Source organism: Ochotona princeps, chromosome 29, assembly GCF_030435755.1.
Source record: "Ochotona princeps isolate mOchPri1 chromosome 29, mOchPri1.hap1, whole genome shotgun sequence".
In the NCBI taxonomy this organism is placed as follows: domain Eukaryota; kingdom Metazoa; phylum Chordata; class Mammalia; order Lagomorpha; family Ochotonidae; genus Ochotona; species Ochotona princeps.
In genome coordinates, this window is record NC_080860.1 from 19,567,821 (window position 1) to 19,588,045 (window position 20,225).

Sequence of the window (20,225 nt, forward strand, 5' to 3'; positions counted from 1 at the left end):
CCCAGGAAGTCAGGGCAGGTGAGGAGGTGGAGGTCGGCCATGGCTAGAGGACAGAGAGGGACCTTCTAGCAGCTGTGGGGACACTGCTGTGTGAACAGAGTGGCCACACGCTGGAGACAGGTGTTGCGGTGTTCACCCAGCAGGCATGTAGCCCCAGGAAACAAGCGAAGCTGCTGAGCCCAGCCCCGCTCTAGGGTTCTGGCTTGCAGGGCTTCTGGTCTGAAACCATGCTCCCGAATGCTGATCAAAGCAGACTGAGAGCTCCTCAGGGGCCTGTGGTGACCAACCAGGGCTTCGAAGAGCAAATGGCAGGTTCCTTCTGATTCACCACAGGAGCCCGACCCCGCAAAGCAGACAGATCATTTCCTCCAGGAGCCCCTCTGAGGAGGACTGAAAGGAGGCAGGCAGATAGAGCAGCAGCATGGAAGGAGGCGGACAGCTCAGAGGTGAGTGCCCTTCAGGTCCCTAGCCCTCGGTCCCTGGACCACTCTGGCCATTCCTCTCTGACTGTAGACACCCAGTCCGCCCCCTCAGACTGATGAGGGATGAGGAGGAGGAGGCAGCCTCGGGAAGTCGGACAGCACCCAGCGCAGAGAGACTGCATGGAAAGAGCCAGGGTATCCTGGGAACAGGTGACCCAGAACTTTAAAAGCTTTTTTTCTTTTAATTAATCTTTAAGAGACAGAGCTTTCATGTTAGTTTATTCACCAAAATATACCAAGCCAGAAGCAGAGAACTCAATGCAAGTTTCCTATGTAGATGCCAGAGACCTAACTAAAGGCAGAGTGTAGGGTCTGGCGTGACGGCTTAGTAGTTAAATCCTCACCTTGTATGCGCTGAGATCCCATGTGGGTGCTGGGTCATGTCCCAACTGCTCCACTTCCCATCCAGCTCCCTGCTTGTGGCCTGAGAAAGAAGTAGAGGATGGCTCAAAGCCTTGGGACCCTGCACTCATGTGGGAGACCCAGAAGAAGGTAACTGGCTTCAGAGAGGCTCACTCGGCTCCACCCACTAATGCCACTTGGGGAGCGAGGCAGTGGATAGCAGACCTCTCTGCCTCCCCTTCTCTCTGTAAATCTGCCTTTCCAATCAAAATAAATCTTAAAAAAAAAAAAAGATATAATGGGGTGGGGGAAGGGAGGGATGGTAAGATGTTCCACCCACTGGTTCTCTCATAAAATGCCTGCAACAGTCAATAGCCAGGGCTTGGCCAGGCTGAAGCAAGGATTCCAGAGCCCCAACCCCATCTTGGTCTCTCCCATGGATGGCAGAGACCTACATACTTGGGTCATCATTTGCCGCCTCCTAGGATGCTAGATTAGAAGTGGGGTGGTCAGGATTTGAACCTGTACCCTGCTAAGGGATAGGAGCATTTGAAGTGGTGACTTAAGCCATAACAGCTACTCCGCGACCTGAACATCTGAGCATCACTTGCTGCTACTTAGGGTGTATGCTAGCAGAAAACCGGAACTGGAAGCAGAGCCAAGAACTGAACACAGGCATTCTGTTAAGGTCCCAATCGGCATTTTAGCTGCTGGGCTAAACATGTGTCCCCCCACCCAGGAATCTGACCTGCAAACCTCTGTCCATGTGAAACAATCTCACACTCAAAATAAAACTTTGGTCTTGGGGGCTGATGCTGTGAAGCAGCCCATTAAGTTACCATCTGCAAATGCCAACATTCCATGTTAAGAATACCAGTTCCAAGGGCCCAGTGGCGTGGCCTAACGGCTCAAGTCCTTGCCTTGAACATGCCGGGATCCCATATGGGCACTGATTCTAATCCCGGCAGCCCCACTTCCCATCCAGCTCCCCGCTTGTGGCCTGGGAAAGCAATTGAGAGGACGGCCCAAAGCCTTAGGACTCTGCACCTGCCTGGAAGTCTCGGAAGAAACTCCTGGCTCCTGGCTTCAGATCGCATAGCTCCAGCTGTTGTGGTCACTTGGGGAGTGACCCATCGGACGGAACATCTTCCTCTCTGTCTCTCCTCCTCTCTATATCTGACTTTGTAATAACACTTAATCTTAAAAAAAAAAAAAAAAAAAAAAGAGTGTGCCAGTTCTAGTCACAGCTACACCACTTCCAGTCTAGCTCCCTGTCAATTTCCTCGAGAAAGCAGTGAAGATCAGTCAAGTACTTGGTTTGGTCCCTGCCAACTACATGGGAAACTAGACGGGAGTTCCGGGATCCCAGCTTAGCCTGGCCTACCCCAGCCGTCATGGCCATTTGGAAAGAGCTCGCTCATTCTCTGTCACTCTGCCTTTCAAATAAGTTAAATTTTAAAAGTATCTGGGGTTTAAAGAGGTCAAGCGTTTTCTCCAGGAACTCACTATCCCACATCACAGTAACTCCACCCTGCACATTTAACTCATCTGATCACGGGACCCTGACTAACAGCCCCACAGCCGAGTTACAAAGAGATTTATTATTGAAACTGAAGTGAGCATCTCCCCTGTGAGGGCTGGTTTAGAGGCATTGATGGCTTGGCTGCTATTTTATTCTTCAGGATTGGGTGCTCATTTGCTTATCCATTAAAAAACAATCAACTCCAGTTGATTGTTTTTAGTAGCCTAGCTGCTTAAGTCCTCGCCTTGCACGCACCAGGATCCCATATGAGCACAGGTTCTAATCCCAGCAGCCCCGCTTACCATCCAGCTCCCCAGATTGTGGTCTGGGAAAGCAGTCAAGGATAACCCAAAGCCTTGAGACCCTGCACCCACGTGGGAGACCTGAAGGAAGTTCCTGGCTCCTGGATTCGGATTTGTGCAGCTCCAGGTACTGTGGCCGCTTGGGAAGTGAATCAACAGACAGAAGATCTTCCCCTCCATCTCTCCTTCTCTCTGTATACGTGACTTTCCAATAAAAATAAAATAAATCTTTTCTTTAAAAAATCAACTAATAACCTGTATTCTCTTTATCCTTATTTTAAAAAGAAAAGACCTTTTATTTATTTGAAATGCAGTTGCAGGACCCGGTGCCATGGCCTAGCGGCTAAAGTCCTCTCCTTGAACACGCCAGGATCCCAGATGGGCGCCGGTTCTAGTCCCGGCAGCTTCACTTCCCATCCAGCTCCCTGTTTGTGGCCTGGGAAAGCAGTTGAGGACGGCCCGAAGCCTTGGGACCCTGCACCCATGTGGGAGACCTGGAAGAGGTTCCTGGTTCCCGGCATCGGATCAGCGCAGCACCAGCCGTTGCGCTCACTTGGGGAGTGAATCATCGGACGGAAGATCTTCCTCTCTGTCTCTCCTCCTCTCTATCTGCCTTTCCAATCAAAATAAATACATCTTAAAAAAAAAAAAACTTTAAAGTGGCCCAGCACAAGGGCTCAGCTGCTTACTCCCCCATCTCCAAGTGCCAGCATCTCCTATTGGCGCTGGTTCATGTCCCAGAAGCTCCACTTCCCACCCAGCTCCCTGCTTGTGGCCTGGGAAAGTAGTTGACGACGGCCCAAAGCCTTGGGACCCTGCACCCACATGGGAGACCTGGAAGAAGTTCCGGGCTACTGATTTCAGACTACCTCAGCTCCAGATGTTGCAGTCACTTAGGTAATTAACCAGTGGATGGAAGATCTTTCTCTCTGTCTCTCCTTCTCTCTGTAAATTTGCCTAATAAAAATAAATCTTTAAATAATGATAACAATTAGTAAAAACAGTAAGATCTAGCTCATTTCTCCAGTTCACATCAGGATGCCCTCATTGAGGGCTCTAGAAAGTAGGAGGAAATAGGAGCCACCACAGGCTGAGCCACGGGAACCACAGGGAGAGACTGAGCCAGGATCAGCACTGCTGCGAGGGAGGGGACAAGGGCCACGACAGCCCCTGGCAAGGCACAGTGTGGCTTCTGTGCCAGCTTGCAGGACAGTTTCGGACAGAGGGAACAGGGCCTCCAGCTACTCTGCAGGGGTGGAGACACGGAACTGTCCTAAGAAGGGTAACCTACCTCCTGCAGAGCCGGGGCGACAGACGGCACCCATTGCACACACAGCGCAGGCACCTCAGGTGACTCAGGGCGAGGGCACCCACTGCACACACAGCGCAGGCACCTCAGGTGACGCAGGGCGAGGGCACCCACTGCACACACAACGCAGGCACCTCAGGTGACGCAGGGCGAGGGCACCCACTGCACACACAGCGCAGGCACCTCAGGTGACGCAGGGCAAGGGCACCCACTGCACACACAACGCAGGCACCTCAGGTGACGCAGGGCGAGGGCACCCACTGCACACACAACGCAGGCACCTCAGGTGACGCAGGGCACCCACTGCACACACAGCGCAGGTACCTCAGGTGACAGACGGCACCCACTGCACACACAGCACAGGCACCTCAGGTGACGCAGGGCGACAGCACCCACTGCACACACAACGCAGGCACCTCTGTGGCACCCTGCCACAGCTACTCACAGACAAGGCCTAGCTTGTCAGAAGACCTCTGGTAGCAAAAGGAAAATATGTCCATGCTTGACACACACACACATGCATGTGCTGAAAATTAGAACGACAACTAGGCAGCTACGGAAACCAGGGCTACACCACAGGGCCTGCTGATACCGATGCAATCTGGAGTCGCCCACATCACTGCTAACAGCAGCTCAGAAACCACGACCTGCAGCGATGGCTCCCACAGCTCCCAGAGCGGCTTCAAAAGCCCCCTCCTGAGATGATGTGGCATCAAGTTGGAACACACTCCTGATGATGTCCTGGTTGGAAATCACCAAGAGAATGTGCTGAATCACCCAGTCCTCTTGTCACCCACAGGGTACTGGTTCTAGAACATCCACCCACACACTCACCGAGGACACAGAGCAAAACCCGTGGATGCTCAAACCCCTTCCCTAGCAGGCGGTAAGAGTTGCTATATAACCTATACCCAGCCTCCTGTACACTCTAAATCACCTCTAAATTACTTATAGTAACTAATACAATGTATATGCTAGGTCAATAGGTATTATACTGCATCATTTAGGGAAAATAGGTATTGACTGTAATGTGCTGCCAAAGCGAACACTATTTATATATTTAAAGGCAGAATTACAGAGGAAGAAGGAGAGACAGAGGCAAAATCTCCTATCTGCTTGTTCACTTCCCAATTGGCCACAACAGCTGGAACTGTGCCATAGCGAAGCCAGGAACTTCTTGCGGTCTCCACACAGGTGCAGGGGCCAGCCTCTACTGCTTTCCCAGGCGTACCAGCAAACAGTACAAGCCGGGGTTCTTGCTGGCACCCATGTGGGATGCTGGCACTGCACGTGGAGGATTACCTGCTGCCGGAGTCCAGCTCCGGCCGAGGTTTGGAACTCGCAAAGGGTGCGTGGCATCGGCGCAAAGAGAGAATAAAGAAAAAGACGGACCACTAGGATTCCATGATGATAGTGGACTCAGCAATAATGCCATCCGCTTTATTTAAGCAGAATCAGTCAAACTCTGGCTCAGACTTTCCACGTTATGGTCAAGTGGGTGTTTCTAAGGACAACCCTGCCACCTGCTTTACCCAAAAACAATAGAAGTTCCTGCTACAATTCTTATTCTACAACTTAATCTTATATCACAAAGAAAAGGAGAACCTAAAGATTAAGGAAAAAATGAAACCCTAGGGCCTGGCACAGTGGCCTAGTGGCTAGAGTTCTCGCCTTGAACGCCCCAGGATCCCATATGGGCGCCGGTTCTAATCCCGGCAGCTCCACTTCCCATCCAGCTCCCTGCTTGTGGCCTGGGAAAGCAGTCGAGGAAGGCCCAAAGCTTTGGGACCCTGCAGCCACATGGGAGACCCGGAAGAGGTTCCTGGTTCCTGGCATCTGATCAGCGCATACCGGCCCGCGGCGGCTCACTTGGGGAGTGAATCATCGGACGGAAGATCTTCCTCTCTGTCTCTCCCCCTCTTCTGTATATCTGACTTTGTAATAAACTGAATAAATCTTTAAAAAAAAAAAGAATGAAACCCTAAATACAGGTCCCTTGATTAGCATAGAGTCAATGGGGACAGCCAAGACAGTAGGAATAATAGAAAGCCCTTTTGTAAGACATTATTATTGACATTAACCTCCAAGCTCACATTGTGTAAAAAGCCAGTCTCACAGTAGCAAAAATGTCTGGACGGATTAGAATTCTTCCGCAGGGTGGTCCGGTATTCATGCAAAGGAAGGTGGAGCTGCATCCAGGTGGCTGTAGATATCCGCAGGACCCTGCCTCAGCGGGAAGTTCCCTGTGGCCCTGCCTACAATGGAACAATGTCTTCACACCCTCGTGTCCCCCACATCCACTGCACGGACCCCAACAACCTGCTACGCCACAGTGTCAGCCCCAGATGCAGATAGAAGTACCTCCCACCTCAGTCTCACTCCTCCAAATGCTTATGACAAGCAGGGATAAATCCAGCCAAAGCCAGGAGCCAGAAATCAGTCCAGGTCTCTCACCCAAGTAACCGAGTCACCCTCTACGGCCTCCCAGGAAATTGGAGCCAGGGCTGGGAAACCCAGGGCTGGGAAACCCAGGGCCATGGTTGTCCCAAGCAGCATCTTAACTGTAGGCCAAGCAAGCACCCACTGCCGGATGCAAATTCCCCCCCCCCGCCACACACACACACCTACACCTGATGTTCTAGATTTCTCAACTGGTTGAAGCACGATTGCAGAAAGCTGATGGCGAGAGCCGACTGGCTTTGTCACCAAACAGGTATCCAGAAAAATGGCCCCATTTTTATGTGCCCCCAGCTGAGTGGCAGGCACTTGGGTGTGGCATTCTCACCATATGAAGTCGGTACCGCTTTCCCTGAAGGTGACCAACCCAGATGGGTCAGCCCCATCACCACAGCACTTGAGTGGGAACTCCTGTGTGTGACAGCACTCCTGTGAAAGCACTGTACACTGTGGCTCATAAACCCTGGCCTGGGGAGTTCAGACTAGAGGGAGGCAAGTGTGCAACTGGAACTCCTCACCAAGCAGTGAGCACCCGGCGTTGACTCCATAGGACACAGGCAGCCACCACAGCACCCTGAGCACCAAAATGACAGAGGGGAGAAGGTTGAGTTCCAGAAACAGGAGCCAGCAACTGCTCCAGCTGAGGGGTGGGTACACAGATATGGGGGGCCAGTGGGAGGAGGAAGGTAAGTATTCAGATTCTTCTTGATTTACAATTTAAACTTTCCATTGTGGGAGTCAGCACAGTGGTTCACCAGACTAATCCTCACCCTGATGGCATCAGCATGCCATATAAGCACCGGATATAATCCTGGCTGCTCCACCTCCAATCCAGCTCCTTGCTTTATGGTCTGGGAAAGCAGCCGAGGATGATTCAAGTCCTTGGGACCCTGCATCTGCGTGGGAGACCAGGAAGAAGCTCCTGGCTTTGGAACAGCTCAGCTCCAGGCATCTAGGGAGCAAACCAGTAGGTGGAAGTTCTCTGTCTCTCCTTCTCTCTGTAAATGTGCATTTCAAATAAATCTTTTTTTAAAAATAATACACAAATTTTTCATTTTGAATTTTTAAAAGTTGATTAAAATTCCTCGCAATTGTTGCTGTCCGAGTATTTAACAGAAGTGACTGGCCAAAGGAATGCTTTCCAGGGACCTGGTCCCCACTGGCTTCCCCTACCAGTGGCAGAGAAGTCATCATGTGGGCCTCATCCTTCCCACCATGGAACGCCCAGGACACCCAGGATGGTCCATGACTGGGCCGCCACAGTCACAGAATCACAAATGACAGTTCAGGCTCAAAGGCCTCGGGGAGGGGGGTCACCAACAAAAGGGAGCTGCAGCCTGTGGCAAAGGTCAAAGACAACTAAGGCCAGCAAGCTGCCTGCCCTTCAGGAGACAGAGCCCAGTGTGACGCACAGGTCCAACAGGAGCCCCCAGGCTCCTGCCCTTGGCCTGGGTGATTCCAACCAGAACTGTCTTACACAGCTAAAGGGAGCCCAAGTCTCCTGCTGTGCTAGCATGGGGCGTCAGGCAAGTGCCTATAACATACGCGGTGATTATAGCAGCAGGGGCATGGCTTCTCAGCCTCAGTTTCCCCATCTTACAGACAGGAGTCCTGAGTCCAACCACACAGGGGAAAGCCTAAGAAAGGGATGAGTCAATGTGACCCGCCTCCCGCGGCGGAGCCTGGGCACACACACTGCACATGCCAGCTGCCAGTACCACTGCTGAGAAAGCCCTGCATTGCCGAGCGGGAGACTAAGACCTCCAATCCCATCAGTCACCTCATTACCCATCCAGGGAGCTCAGCGATCCCCTCCGGAGGGCCCATCAGGAGCAGCGCCAGGGAGCTGAACAAGAGGACAAACAGCCAGGGGTTATATACAGACTGTACCCAGACTCCAGAGTTCTCCCTCAGACAGCAGCCAAGCTGGAGAGAAGGTAGCAGGGCCCAGTAGCCTGCCCACTGCAGAGGGAGGGCCAGACTGGCACCAGAGGGCATGGGCTATGGTCAGAGCTGAGTGGGAAGACCATAGGCAGAACTCGGTCAACACTCGCCTGGCTTCCCAGGGACACAGAGGCAGGACCTACACCTGCAAACTTTGATAAATTTGTTTTTTTTTTAACTTAAAAATTTTAAATCCTCATTCTCACTTCTTCGAAAGCTTGAGAGACAACAGATAGGCTCACAATTGAAGGACGCTCTCCATTGGGTTCCTGGTCATTGAGTTCCTGGTCGATGGTTTGTTTTGCTTTTCTGTGTTGTCTGTTTCTGGTTAAACAGCACTTGTCTTTTGCACTTGTCCCATGTCCCAGGCCTCCCTCGGGGCTTTTTTTTTTTTAAAAAGATTTATTTTCTTTACAAAGTCAGATATACAGAGAGGAGGAGAGACAGAGAGGAAGATCTTCCATCCGATGATTCACTCCCCAAGTGAGCCGCAACGGGCCAGTGCGCGCCAATCCGATGCCAGGAACCAGGAACCTCTTCCAGGTCTCCCACGCGGGTGCAGGGTCCCAATGCATTGGACCATCCTCCACTGCTTTCCCAGGCCACAAGCAGGGAGCTGGATGGGAAGTGGAGCTTTTGGGAATAGAACCGGCGACCATATGGGATCCTGGGGTGTTCAAGGCCAGGACTTTAGCCGCTAGGCCAAGCCGCTGGGCCCTCCCTCGGGGCTTCATCGAAAGTGGCTGACCCTGTCTGCCCCTGGATCCCTGCTGGCACTTGGCCAGGGCCTCAAAGGGCTGCCCTTCCTCATCTGCGTCTCCTCCGCTCTGCATTCTGACCAGCCTGATGTGTCCACTCAGCACTCTACAGGTGCAGTGTGCTGGACTGAGGGCTGGGGGTGGGGGCAGGCAAGTCTCAAGAATAAGACAGTAGCACAGTTCAGAACCGGGAGGAAATGACAGGTGAGGCCCTTTCATTCCTTCCCTGCTTTCAGGCCTCCCCTACGCCATCACTACAAAGCACAGACCATCGCTTGTTCTCCAGGGGCCTGTGGCTCAGACACTCCTAACACCTACTCAGCAATCCCCCACGGGGCTGCCTTGGCCAGTTCCAGGGGCATCAGCTCCGGCGGTCTCTGCCAGGGTGGCAGGTATATCAACCAAGGGCCACAACAACCTACCAAGTCTCTCAACCCCACCCTCCTTCCCCAGGGTGGCATGAGCTGGGCCTGGTGCACCACCTTCACTGCCCACAGCTACAGAATGCCCTCCCTCTGGCTGGCATGGATTTGGCCCCAAGGGCTCTGTAGTGAAGGCTCTCCTCCAGAAAGGCTTGGTCCCTCCCAAGGTCCCTGCTTCCTAGATGACTCAGGAAGGTCAAGTTCCCTTGTCACGCGGCTAGCAAGTGGAGAAAGCAGGGGATTCCAGAGTGCCACCACCCACATTGGCTCAGGTGAAAGATGCCACTGCAGGAACTGAGGGGAGGCTGGCACTTGGGCCCTGCCCTCCTCACCCAGGTGCCATGCATTAAGGATCTGGGCCCTATGGAAACCAAAACATTGGGAGAGCTAACTCACTTAGCTCTCTAAGGCAGGTGCAAGAGAGATGGCTGGGGAGGTCCCTCTGAGCTAGGGCCACAGGCAGAGTCCCAAAGAGAGGGAACTCCTCCTGAAAAGAGAAAGTATCTTAAATAAATGATAATGAATTCTTCAGAGAGAGAAAGAAGAGCATGGAATATTCAAGAAGCTGGAAGATCAGAGACTGGCCCTGAGTTGGCCAGGGGCTAGAGAGCTCTCTGGAGTTTCCTGCTAATGTTAAGGGAAGTCACTAGCAGGTCTGCAGCCCAGCAGTGGCATGGGTCCCTCAGGCTGCCTGGCACCCTCACCTTTGCCAGGCCTGGGGGAAAAGGGGTGGAGGGAGGAAGAGAACTAGACTGGGAGGAGCAGGGGGTTAAGAAGAAGAGGCTGGGCCAGAGAAAGAGCATGTGCAAGAGATGTCGGGTCAGGGCTCTGCAGGCTGCTTGCTCTCCATGCAGGTTGGGCCAATCAACAGGTCTGTGCCTGACGCTCTGGCACCTGCTGGGCTGGAAACCGCCACACAGAAAAGCAAGAAAAGGAATGTAGGCAGACTCTGGAAACAAAGGCCGACCCCTGGCGTACAGCCAGTCAGGAGAGAGGACTTGTCAGGCATCCCCGTGGTAGGGGACAGGATGGGGCAGGATCTGGCCCACAGCCTGACCGGGACTGGATTCTGCCTGCAAATTCCCAGGAAGGGGTGCACTCCGTCAACACCTCCTCATCACAGCCTCCAAGTCCCTCAGCAGAGACCCGAGCCCAGCCGACCTGCACCTCTCTCTCACCTACACAAACCAGCAGGTAACCGAGCTGTGCAGTGTTCAAATGGGCGTGCGTCATCATTTGTTTCTAAAGGAATACAACAGTAGGAAACAGGCAAGTGACCCGGCAACCGAGGATCCGGCAGGTAGTTCTCATGGGAGCAAAAGGATGGTTTCAACGCCCAGAAGCTCCTGGGCTGCCCTCCCAGCCCCCATTTGCTCGGGTGCCAACTCCTTCTTCCGGTTCCTGGTCTTTCCCAGAGAGGATTCTTGCCCTGGGGACTCGGCTTGTGGGAACTGTGAGGTGGGCTGTCCCCGAGGACTCTACTTGCAGGCCCCCAGAGCCCGGCCCATAGCCTGGGCCCCCCCTTCCAGAGGCCCTTTGGAGGCAGCGTCCAGGGCCCCATTCCGGCCCCAGCCCGGCCCAGCTTCCTTCCTTCCACACAGGCTACACCCCACCCCCTGGCGTCCAATTAGTCAGTCATCCAGGATTGCCCACACACTCCCCTTTCTCTGGAATCTGCCTTCCTCTTTCATTTCTCCTGTGTGCAGTCCCTGGCACCCCTGGACCATATTCCACCTGACCACAGCAACCCACAACCCTTTTATAGAGACATGTGACAGGCAGTGGGGCCCCATCCGTTCACAGCTCCCCCAAGGGCCTCTGGCTAGCCTCCCTTCTCTGTTCTGGATCCATCTCCAGGGGAGCTTCCCAACGCTGGCATCTCAAGACCTCAAGACCGGGCTGCGTGCCAAATACGTGCTCCACTCCTTAGCATAACAGCCGCACCACTAACGTGCCAGCACCTGCTCACCCTCATTCCATTAGCTCCTGAACGGCTTCGCTCCCTAACCACCAGCCCTCCCCGCAAACGCTCAAACCCCTACTCCTAGCCCTTCTAACCTCAAACCTTCCCTCCCGGATCCCAGTTAACACCGGCTAGCTTGCCCCTTTGCACAAAACTCCTGCAGGATGCCGAGGCTGGAGTTTTTGCTGGGAGAAGGCACTTCACCCGAGCCCTTTCCTGACCTGTCGCTTCCTGCCATTCTAGCATGCACCTGGTCATGGGAAGGAGGGGTAGCTTAAGATGCAATGTCCCGCCCACCGCCCAGGGCGCAAACACCACCCGTCCATCCAATCTCTGGCCTCGCACCCTGAAGCGCTCTCCTGGAAGGAGAAACCCCACAAGCATCCTAACTCCGCTTAAAACAAACAAACAAAAAGCTACATGCGCTGCCTCTTCTCCCTTTCTGTATCCACTGCGAGGCAAAATGCAAGAGGGATGAGACGGGTTTGGGGGGGTGGGGGAAGCAGTCTGCACCCAAGGCACACAGATGACGAATGAGAAAGCTCAGGACGATGACTCATAAGCCAGGGCTCATCGGGTCTGCCGGAGCCTCGGCCCCCCCAAGACAGCGAGCGAGCAGTCCCGCTCCGACCCCACAGGGACCGAGGCCCGGGGGAGGAGGGCCGCGCTGCCCTCCCTGTCCGCCGCCCAAGCCCGGGGACTCGCGGGCGGAAGGTCCGGCCACCGTGCACTCGCGCCCCCCACACCCCCCCCACACCAAGCCCCGACCCCAGCCCCAGCCCCAGCAAGGACTCACATCTGGCTGACCAGCTTCTGCCGGAAGGCGGCGCTCCGCCAGTCCGTCTCCTGTCCCGAAACGTCCATCCCGGCGGCCACACGCTGCACGCCCGCCTTACTCCCCCGACTGCCCGCCGCCGCCGCCGCCGCCGCCGCAGCCTCAGGCAGGCCCGAACCCGGAAGTCGTCCGCAACTCCTCGGCCACGCCGGAAGGAGCGAAGGGGTGATGGGAAATGGAGTCGCGCGCGTGGCCCTCTGGGAAATGGAGTTCCCTGGAAGCCCGCGGCGTCTGGATCCTGAGATGTTGCCAGAGACCTGGGTATTGCATGGGGCAGTTAACGCGGCCACCTTTCCCAGCGCTGCTGATCTCCCCGGATGTATCCCCGCAGGCGAAAGCGGTGGCTGCGCGGAGCTCCTTATTGCTTCCGATGTTTCCTGAGATCCTGCTGTGCGTTGGCCTCAGATTCTTCCCTTATCTGGGATGCCCCCCCAGGATGTGTCCTGTTATGCATGGAGTACCTATCAATATACATAAGCAGATGTGTGCCAGCTGCTGTGCCAGTGCAGCATTTCCAAACGTTGTCCACAAGCCCTAAAGTGACCATATAGTCATCACAGACTCTGTCTCTGGAATCTCAGCTGCTACCCATGGTTGTATTTTGTGAGAGTGTGGAATGGGTCATTCTGTCATCCCCCACCCCTTTGTTGGGAACACAGGCCAGATGGTCGCTGGACAAACCCACTCCATGGACACAAGCCTCTGCAGTGGAGATGGATGATTGCTGGGACTTTGCAGATACTTTTGGCAGGCTGAAAGTTCCACGGCTTTTGTTTTATCTGTTTTATCTGTGGACCTGAGAAGGGAAGTGAGGTAATGAAAATCTCGAGACCAAGTGGGCAGCAAGTCCTAGGAAGACAGCCACCTAGGTGACCTCAGAGAATGTTGACTGGCACTTAGCTGGGAACATCTCTCTCTCTGTGTTTTTAAAAGGTTTATTTATCTTTATTGGAAAGTCAGATCCCCAGAGAAAAGGAGAGACAAAGAGAAGTATCTTCCATCCGCTGGTTCACTCCCCAAGTGGCCGCAACGGCCAGAACTGAGCTGATCCAAAGCCAGGAACTAGAAGCTTCTTCCGGGTCTCTCACATGGGCACAGGGTCCCAAGGCTTTAGGCCATCCTCACTGCTGTCCCAGACCACAAGCAGGGAGTTGGAAGGGAAGTGGAGCAGCTGGGATACGAACCGGCACCCATATAGGATACCCAATGCATGTAAGGCGAGACTTTAGCTACTAGGTTACTACCCCTGGGAACATTAATTGTCCCAGGTACTAGCTTAGACGTAAGGGGATTGGACAGCAGCTGTGCGCAGTCCGCCTAACAGGCTGCTATCGGTCAACAAGGTTTCAAATCTTTGGTTTGAACTGTTTGGTAGAACTGTTAGGTTTACAAATATTTTTGGTCTTCTGGTGCCCTGTATGGGGCTTGGGGGCTGAGCTGACCCAGAACTGAGAGCCAGGAGATGTCTCTGGGTCTTCTACTTGGGTGCAGGGTCCCAAGGCTTTGGGCCATTCTCCACTACTTTCCTAGGCTACAAGCAAGAAGTTGGGTGGGAAGTAGAGCCACCAGGACACGAACCACTACCGCCACAGGGGCAGAGGTTTTGCCTGCTGCGCCACCACACCAGCCCTAAGGTACATATCCAACTTCAGAGTATGACGACAGGGTTCCCAGTACAACCCGCTCTTCCTGGGGGCTGATGATGTCATGGAGGTGCACAGACTGAAGCCTGGGGTGTGGTCAGGTATGTGTCATGGGGATAGTGTTGGATGACTTTACCCAGGTACTTGTCCTAGAGCTCTGTTTCCATTTGCCCCCTCCTTTGGATTGGTGGCACTGGGGTCAGGGTCCCTGGGAAAGCCCCCGGCAGGATGGCCAGGAAAAGAGAGGTAGAGATAGCTCCAGAAGCTCCAGGAAAATCCACATGAAGAAAGCTGAGAGTCTACAACCTATTCCATGCCCCAGACAGGCCTCCAAGGTGGCAGTGTCTGCAGTCTCCGCTTCCTGCAGGGTGCCGGGCCGTGCCTAATCTCAGCCTACCCTACGTGTGCCCTAGAGGAGGTAGAAGCTAGAAGCTTCCCACAGTTTGCATTTCCTCCCAGGGAGCTTTGCACATGCCCTCTGAACTAGCATAGTCTGGGACAGGCCCACTTTCACTCCTTGCATTCACATATTTTTTTTGAAGATTTATTGAATTGGAAAAGCAGATTTACAGAGAGAAGGAGAAAAAGTTCTTCCATCTGCTGGTACGTTCCTCAAATGGCCACTACATCCAGAGCTGAGCCAATCTGAAGCCAGGAGCCAGAACTTCTTGCAGATTTTGCACACGAGTGCAGAGTCCCAAGGTATTAGGCCATCCTCTACTGCTTTCCTAGGCCATAAGCAGCAAACTGGATGGGAAATGGTGCATTTGGGACATGAACAGGCATGCATATTGGATCTTAGTGGTTGGAAGGCAAGGAGTTAGCCCCTGAGCCTCCGAGCCATTGTGCTATGCCCACGGCAATATCTAGTGCCTAAAAAGTGCTGTGGACTGGGACTGTACTGTGGCTCAACAACCTAATCCTCCACCTTCAGGTGTTGGCATCCGATGTGAGTGCCAGTTCAGTTCTAATTGATCCACTTTCCATCCAGCTCCCTGTTTATGGCCTGGAAAAGTAGTGAAGGATGGCCCAAAGCCTTGGGACCCTACACCCACATGAGATACTTGGGGGAGGCTCCTGGCTCCTGACTTTGGATCGGTTTAACAATGGCCGGAGCTGTACCAATCCAAAACCAGGAGCCAGGAGCCTTCTCTTAGTCTCCCATGCAGGTGCAGAGTCCCAAGGCTTTGGGCCATCTTTGACTACTTTCCCAGGCCACAAGCAAGGAGCTGGATGAGAAGTGGGGCTGCGGGATTAGAACCGGTGCCCATATGGGATCCCGGTGCATTCAAGGCGAGGACTTAAGCAGCTAGGCCACCACGCCGGGCCTCTGTAACTCTTTCAAGTAAAAATAAATATTTTTAATGGTGTGGAGAGGATACTTTATATTGTATTAATGAATTAATTTTGAAGATGTATTTATTTACTGACAAATGTAGTGGCAGAGAAAAAGAGAATCTTGCTTCTGTCTGTTGGCTTACTTCCCAAATGGCTACAACATTCAGAGCTTGGGCTGGGCTGAAGCCCTGAGCCAGGAGCTCCATTTGGGTCTCCTTTATGGATGGCAAGGATCTAAGTACTTGGGCCATTCTCTTGCTGCTTTCCCAGCTGCATTTGCAGGGAGCTGAATCAGAAGCAGAGAAGCCTGAGACACAAACCAGCCTGTCTATAGCATGCTGGCATCCCAGCAGCGCTTGAACCTGCTATGCTACAACCACTGCAGCTAGATTCTAACGGTTACTGCCATGTGACCTCTGTATGAGCCATCTGACGCCACTGCATAACAAATCATTCACAGCCAAGAGCAAAACTGAAGGGGAAATGACAGTGATGGCTACACGGAAAGGGTCTTTGCAAATGGATTGAGGAAGCCAGTCCACAGACAGCAAGGATTTGGCACAGTCACGGCAGCTGCCAGAACTATGCACTTTGCTCATCTTTACCCTCCTGGTCATCTTTACCCCAGTGGCATGTGGAGGGACCTGAATGACCAGACAGTCACATCGTGCCTAAAGGCTCCTTCCTAAAGCTTACCTTATGGAGACTTCTGGTCCATTGCCCTTATGACTGTCTTACCCTTCTTCTGTTGGGCACAAAGGCCTTGTCGCTTCGCCACAACACCAACTCCCACTTTCCCTGCCCACCACTGACTCAGAGTTCACGGATTCTAGGTCTCCCAGATTTGCAATCGCTAAGTCTCCAGATAAAGTCCCTTTTAATGTTTGCAGTCTCAGAGCTTGGATTGATTCCCATCCTCAAGCTCAGACCATGCCCAGCTTGCTATGGTTCACAGCCGCTGGGGGTCCAGGGTTCAGGAATGGAGGCACTGGTTCAGAGACTATCATCACAAAGTCTATTATGGTCTCAATACGGCACGGTGGCTCAACAGGTTAATCCTCTGCCCTGTGACACCAGCATCCCATAGGAGTGCTGCTTTGTGTCTCGGTTGCTCCACCTCTGACCCAGCTCTCTGCTTATGGCCTGGAAAAGCAGTAGAAGATGGCCCAAGGTTTTGGACCCCTGAACTCACGTGGGAGACCTAGAAACCTAGAAGAAGCTCCTGGCTTCTGCCATTGGATGGATTACCTCAACTCTGACTATATGGAGGCTGAAGCAATAGATGAAAGATGTCTCTCTCTCCTTCTCTCTCTCTCTCCCTAACTCAGTCTTTCCTTCACTCTCATAAAATCTGCTTTTCAAATAAAAATAATTAAAGCTTTAAAAAAGGGGGGCTGGGCCTGGTGCAGTAGCTTAGTGGCCAAAGTCTTCACCTTGCACAAGCTGGGATCCCATATGGGTGCTGTTTCATGTCCCAGCAGCCCCACTTCCCATCCAGCTCCCTTCTGGTAGTCTAGGAAAGCAACCCAGGACGACCCAAAGCCTTGGGACCCTGCACCTGCATGGGAGACTAAGAGGAAGCTCCTGGCTCCTGGTTTAGGATCAGCTCAGTTCTGTCCATTGCAGTTACTTGGGGGGTGAATGATCGGCCGGAAGATCTTCCTCTCTGTCTCTCCTCTCTGCGTATCTGACTTTCTAATAAAAATAAACAATAAAATATCTTTTTTAAAATAACATCAATGGGCCTGGCGGCGTGGCCTAGCGGCTAAAGTCCTCACCTTGAATGCCCCGGGATCCTATATGGGCGCCAGTTCTAATCCCAACAGCCCCACTTCCCATCCAGCTCCCTGCTTGTGGCCTGGGAAAGCAGTCGAGGACGGCCCAACACATTGGGACACTGCACCCGTGTGGGAGACCTGGAAGAGATTCCTGGTTCCTGGCATCGGATCGGCGCGCATCAGCCCGTTACAGCTCACTTGGGGAGTGAATCATCAGACGGAAGATCTTCCTCTCTGTCTCTCCTCCTCCTCTGTATATCTGACTTTGTAATAAAAAAAAAAAATAAAATAAAATCAATAAATGAATCCACATCATCCCAGCCAACTTTGAGCACACAAGGTAAGATCCCCGGGTTGGACATTGTGGCACTGTGGGTTAAGTCACTAATTTCAACACCCACATCCCATATTGGAGCACTAGTTCCAGTCCTGGCCGCTTCACTTTCCATCTGGCTCCCTGTAAATGTGCCTGAGAAAATAGCAAAAGATAGCTCGTGTCCTTAGGCCTCTATACCCATGTGGCAGACCTGGGTGAAACTTCTGGCTCCTCCTTCCAAGCCTGGCTGTGGGTTGGCTATTTAGAAAGTGAATCAGTGGATATCAGTTTCTGTTTCTGTGTCACTCTGCCTTTCAAAGAAGTAAACACATCTTTTTTTTAAAAAAAAGGTAAGATTTCTTCCCATAATCCTTTTATAATCTTTTTCTGCCTTTTTGAATCCATCAAGCTTTTTTCTTCTCTCTCTCCCCTACATTTTGTTTTCCTTTTTATCCTGGAATAACCAGTAATTCAGCTTTAGTTCTGAGTTAATTGCTTCTTTTCCGGTAATAGAAAATAAGCCCTCGTGTCTTGGGGCTTTCCTTACCTCTTAAGGCATCTCACTTTCCTTGTCTTTCTGGCATTAAGTGTTTTCCTTGTTATTTCTAGTGGCCTTGGTTTTTGTACCTTAATTATTTTAATCCTCAGCAACTATAACATCCTTCAGATAAACATTCTTTCAGAATTCCATGCTTGCTTCCTCACTGTATTAAGCTCACATGTTTATTAGCAAACTCAAACATATTTTGTCTGCTGCTCAAATGTAAGAAACCAAAAGTGGATAAATTCTGACACTCACAACTTTTCAAATGTTCCATTACCCAGGATGAGGAACCGCTATCTCATATGAACCCAGAGTCTTTTTTTTCTATTTTTAAATAATTTTTGACAATCTTTACATAGTTAATTAGGGCATAAAGGTTCAAGTGCTACAGGAAAGTGGGTAAGACTATTTCCACATTTTTTTTCTGTATCTGGGGTAAATGGGGGGGGTAAAGGGAGAAGTCCCACCCAGACTCTCACCCGTCCCAGGTCCCCGATGTGGGGCATGCTCCGAGGGTCTTGCTCAAGTTAACCCAGAGTCTTAATGTGTACATATTCCAAGGGTTCTGCCCAAGTGGTTTGGATAATTCTGAAATGCTGTTGATTTCACGATACAAGGATGATGTCACCCTCCCAATGTCCATTGGCTGACATAGTAAGCCTCAAGTTTCCATTTACTGAGATTTTTTGCTGTCATCGTTTGGCTGGGATAGTTGTCCAGTTTGGCCTATTTTTTTAAATAAAAGTTTTATGTATTTATTTTTATTTGGAGACTCTTCCCTCCCCAAACTAAACCTTTTAAGGACTTGAGATATCCTCATAAGACATCATAAACCACTGGTAGAGAAGAGAGGCAGGACATTGTCACCACCACCTTCCAAATCACTGTCTAGGATGGAGTTGTGGGTTTAAGATTTGCGACACCTGGTAGGTCTCTGATCAATTTTAGGGGAAGATTGATTGACTGATTTGAAAGACAGACAGGGCCAGGCAGCATGGCCTAGAGGCTAAAGTCCTCGACTTGAACACCCCGGGATCCCATATGGGCACCGGTTCTAATCCCGGCAGCCCCACTTCCAATCCAGCTCCCTGCTTGTGGCCTGGGAAAGCAGTCGAGGACGGCCCAATGCATTGGGACCCTGCACCCGCGTGGGAGACCTGGAAGAGGTTCCTGGTTCCCGGCATCGGATCAGCGCGCACCGGCCCGTTGCGGCTCACTTGGGGAGTGAATCATCGAACGGAAGATCTTCCTCGCTGTCTCTCCTTCTCTCTGTATATCTGACTTTGTAATAAAATAAATAAATCTTTAAAAAAAAAAAGAAAAGAAAAGAAAGAGAGACAGAGAGAGACACACACACACAAAGGGACCTTCCACCCGTTTGTTCACTCTCCTATAGGACTACAACAGCTGGAGTCTGGTCAGGTGGAATCTGGGAGGGATGCAGGATTTTTATCTGTGTCTCTCACCCAAGTACCTGGGTCACCTACTGCTGCTTTCCTGGGCACATTACAGCATTGGAAGCCGAGCAGCCAAGACACAGAACCAACACTCCCTTATGAATGCACCAGCACAGCCAATGGTGGTTCAGTGCACTGCCCCACAATGTCCAGGCCTATCAGGAAATCTTTACTATTTGTTCTGTTCGGGTAGGCAGCTGATCAATCAAGTAATAGGCTGAGAAGACAGACATCTCTTCTGCATGGACACCTTTCCGTGTTCTTCTGCATGGACACCTTTGCCTGGCACCAAGCGGCAATTGCGCCCCCTGCTGGCAGAGATTAGGGATAGTCTCTTGATAAAACCCACTGAGGGACACAAAACCAGACAGGAAAGTGACACAGCTTGTTCTGGGGGGAAAGGCTGGCTGCAGTTGAGCTACAGACACAATCCTGAAGCATGATTTTCTTCCATTAATCTCAGCTTGAAAAGGAAAGAACAAGGGGATGTTTTTATCTCCCACTCTTGGCTTGGGCCCTACGGGATTCCAGATTACCGAGGCCCAAGAAATCCTCCCCTTTGGCTGTCTTCTGGTCAACTGACCAAAAAGCTCATCGGCAAGGTCCCTGGCGGATTGTGGTGATGGTGCTGTCTCAGTCACCCCACAATGAGTGGAGAATAGGGAGGGGAGAAGCTTATTATCATTTCCTCATCTATTGCTAAGTTTGTGGTTGATGACTCTATTATTGAAGGCTGATTAACAGGCTATTGAGCATCGGTCGGTAGTCCACGTGTGTTATTATCGGCTTCGGGCACCAAGTCCACTGCTGCAG

General features: G+C 52.0%; 1 protein-coding gene across 2 annotated transcripts in view; it reads right to left on the reverse strand.

The window, feature by feature from the left end:
- MED15 (mediator complex subunit 15) overlaps nucleotides 1-12,457 on the reverse strand; it is a 54,083-nt gene extending 41,626 nt beyond the window's left edge. For both annotated transcript variants that reach the window (XM_004592146.2, XM_058656488.1), the window contains exon 1: nucleotides 12,298-12,457. In XM_004592146.2, the coding sequence (XP_004592203.1) occupies nucleotides 12,298-12,365 (68 nt within the window). In that variant the 5' untranslated portion in view covers nucleotides 12,366-12,457. The remainder of the gene's footprint in view (nucleotides 1-12,297) is intronic.
- Nucleotides 12,458-20,225: the final 7,768 nt, after the last annotated feature.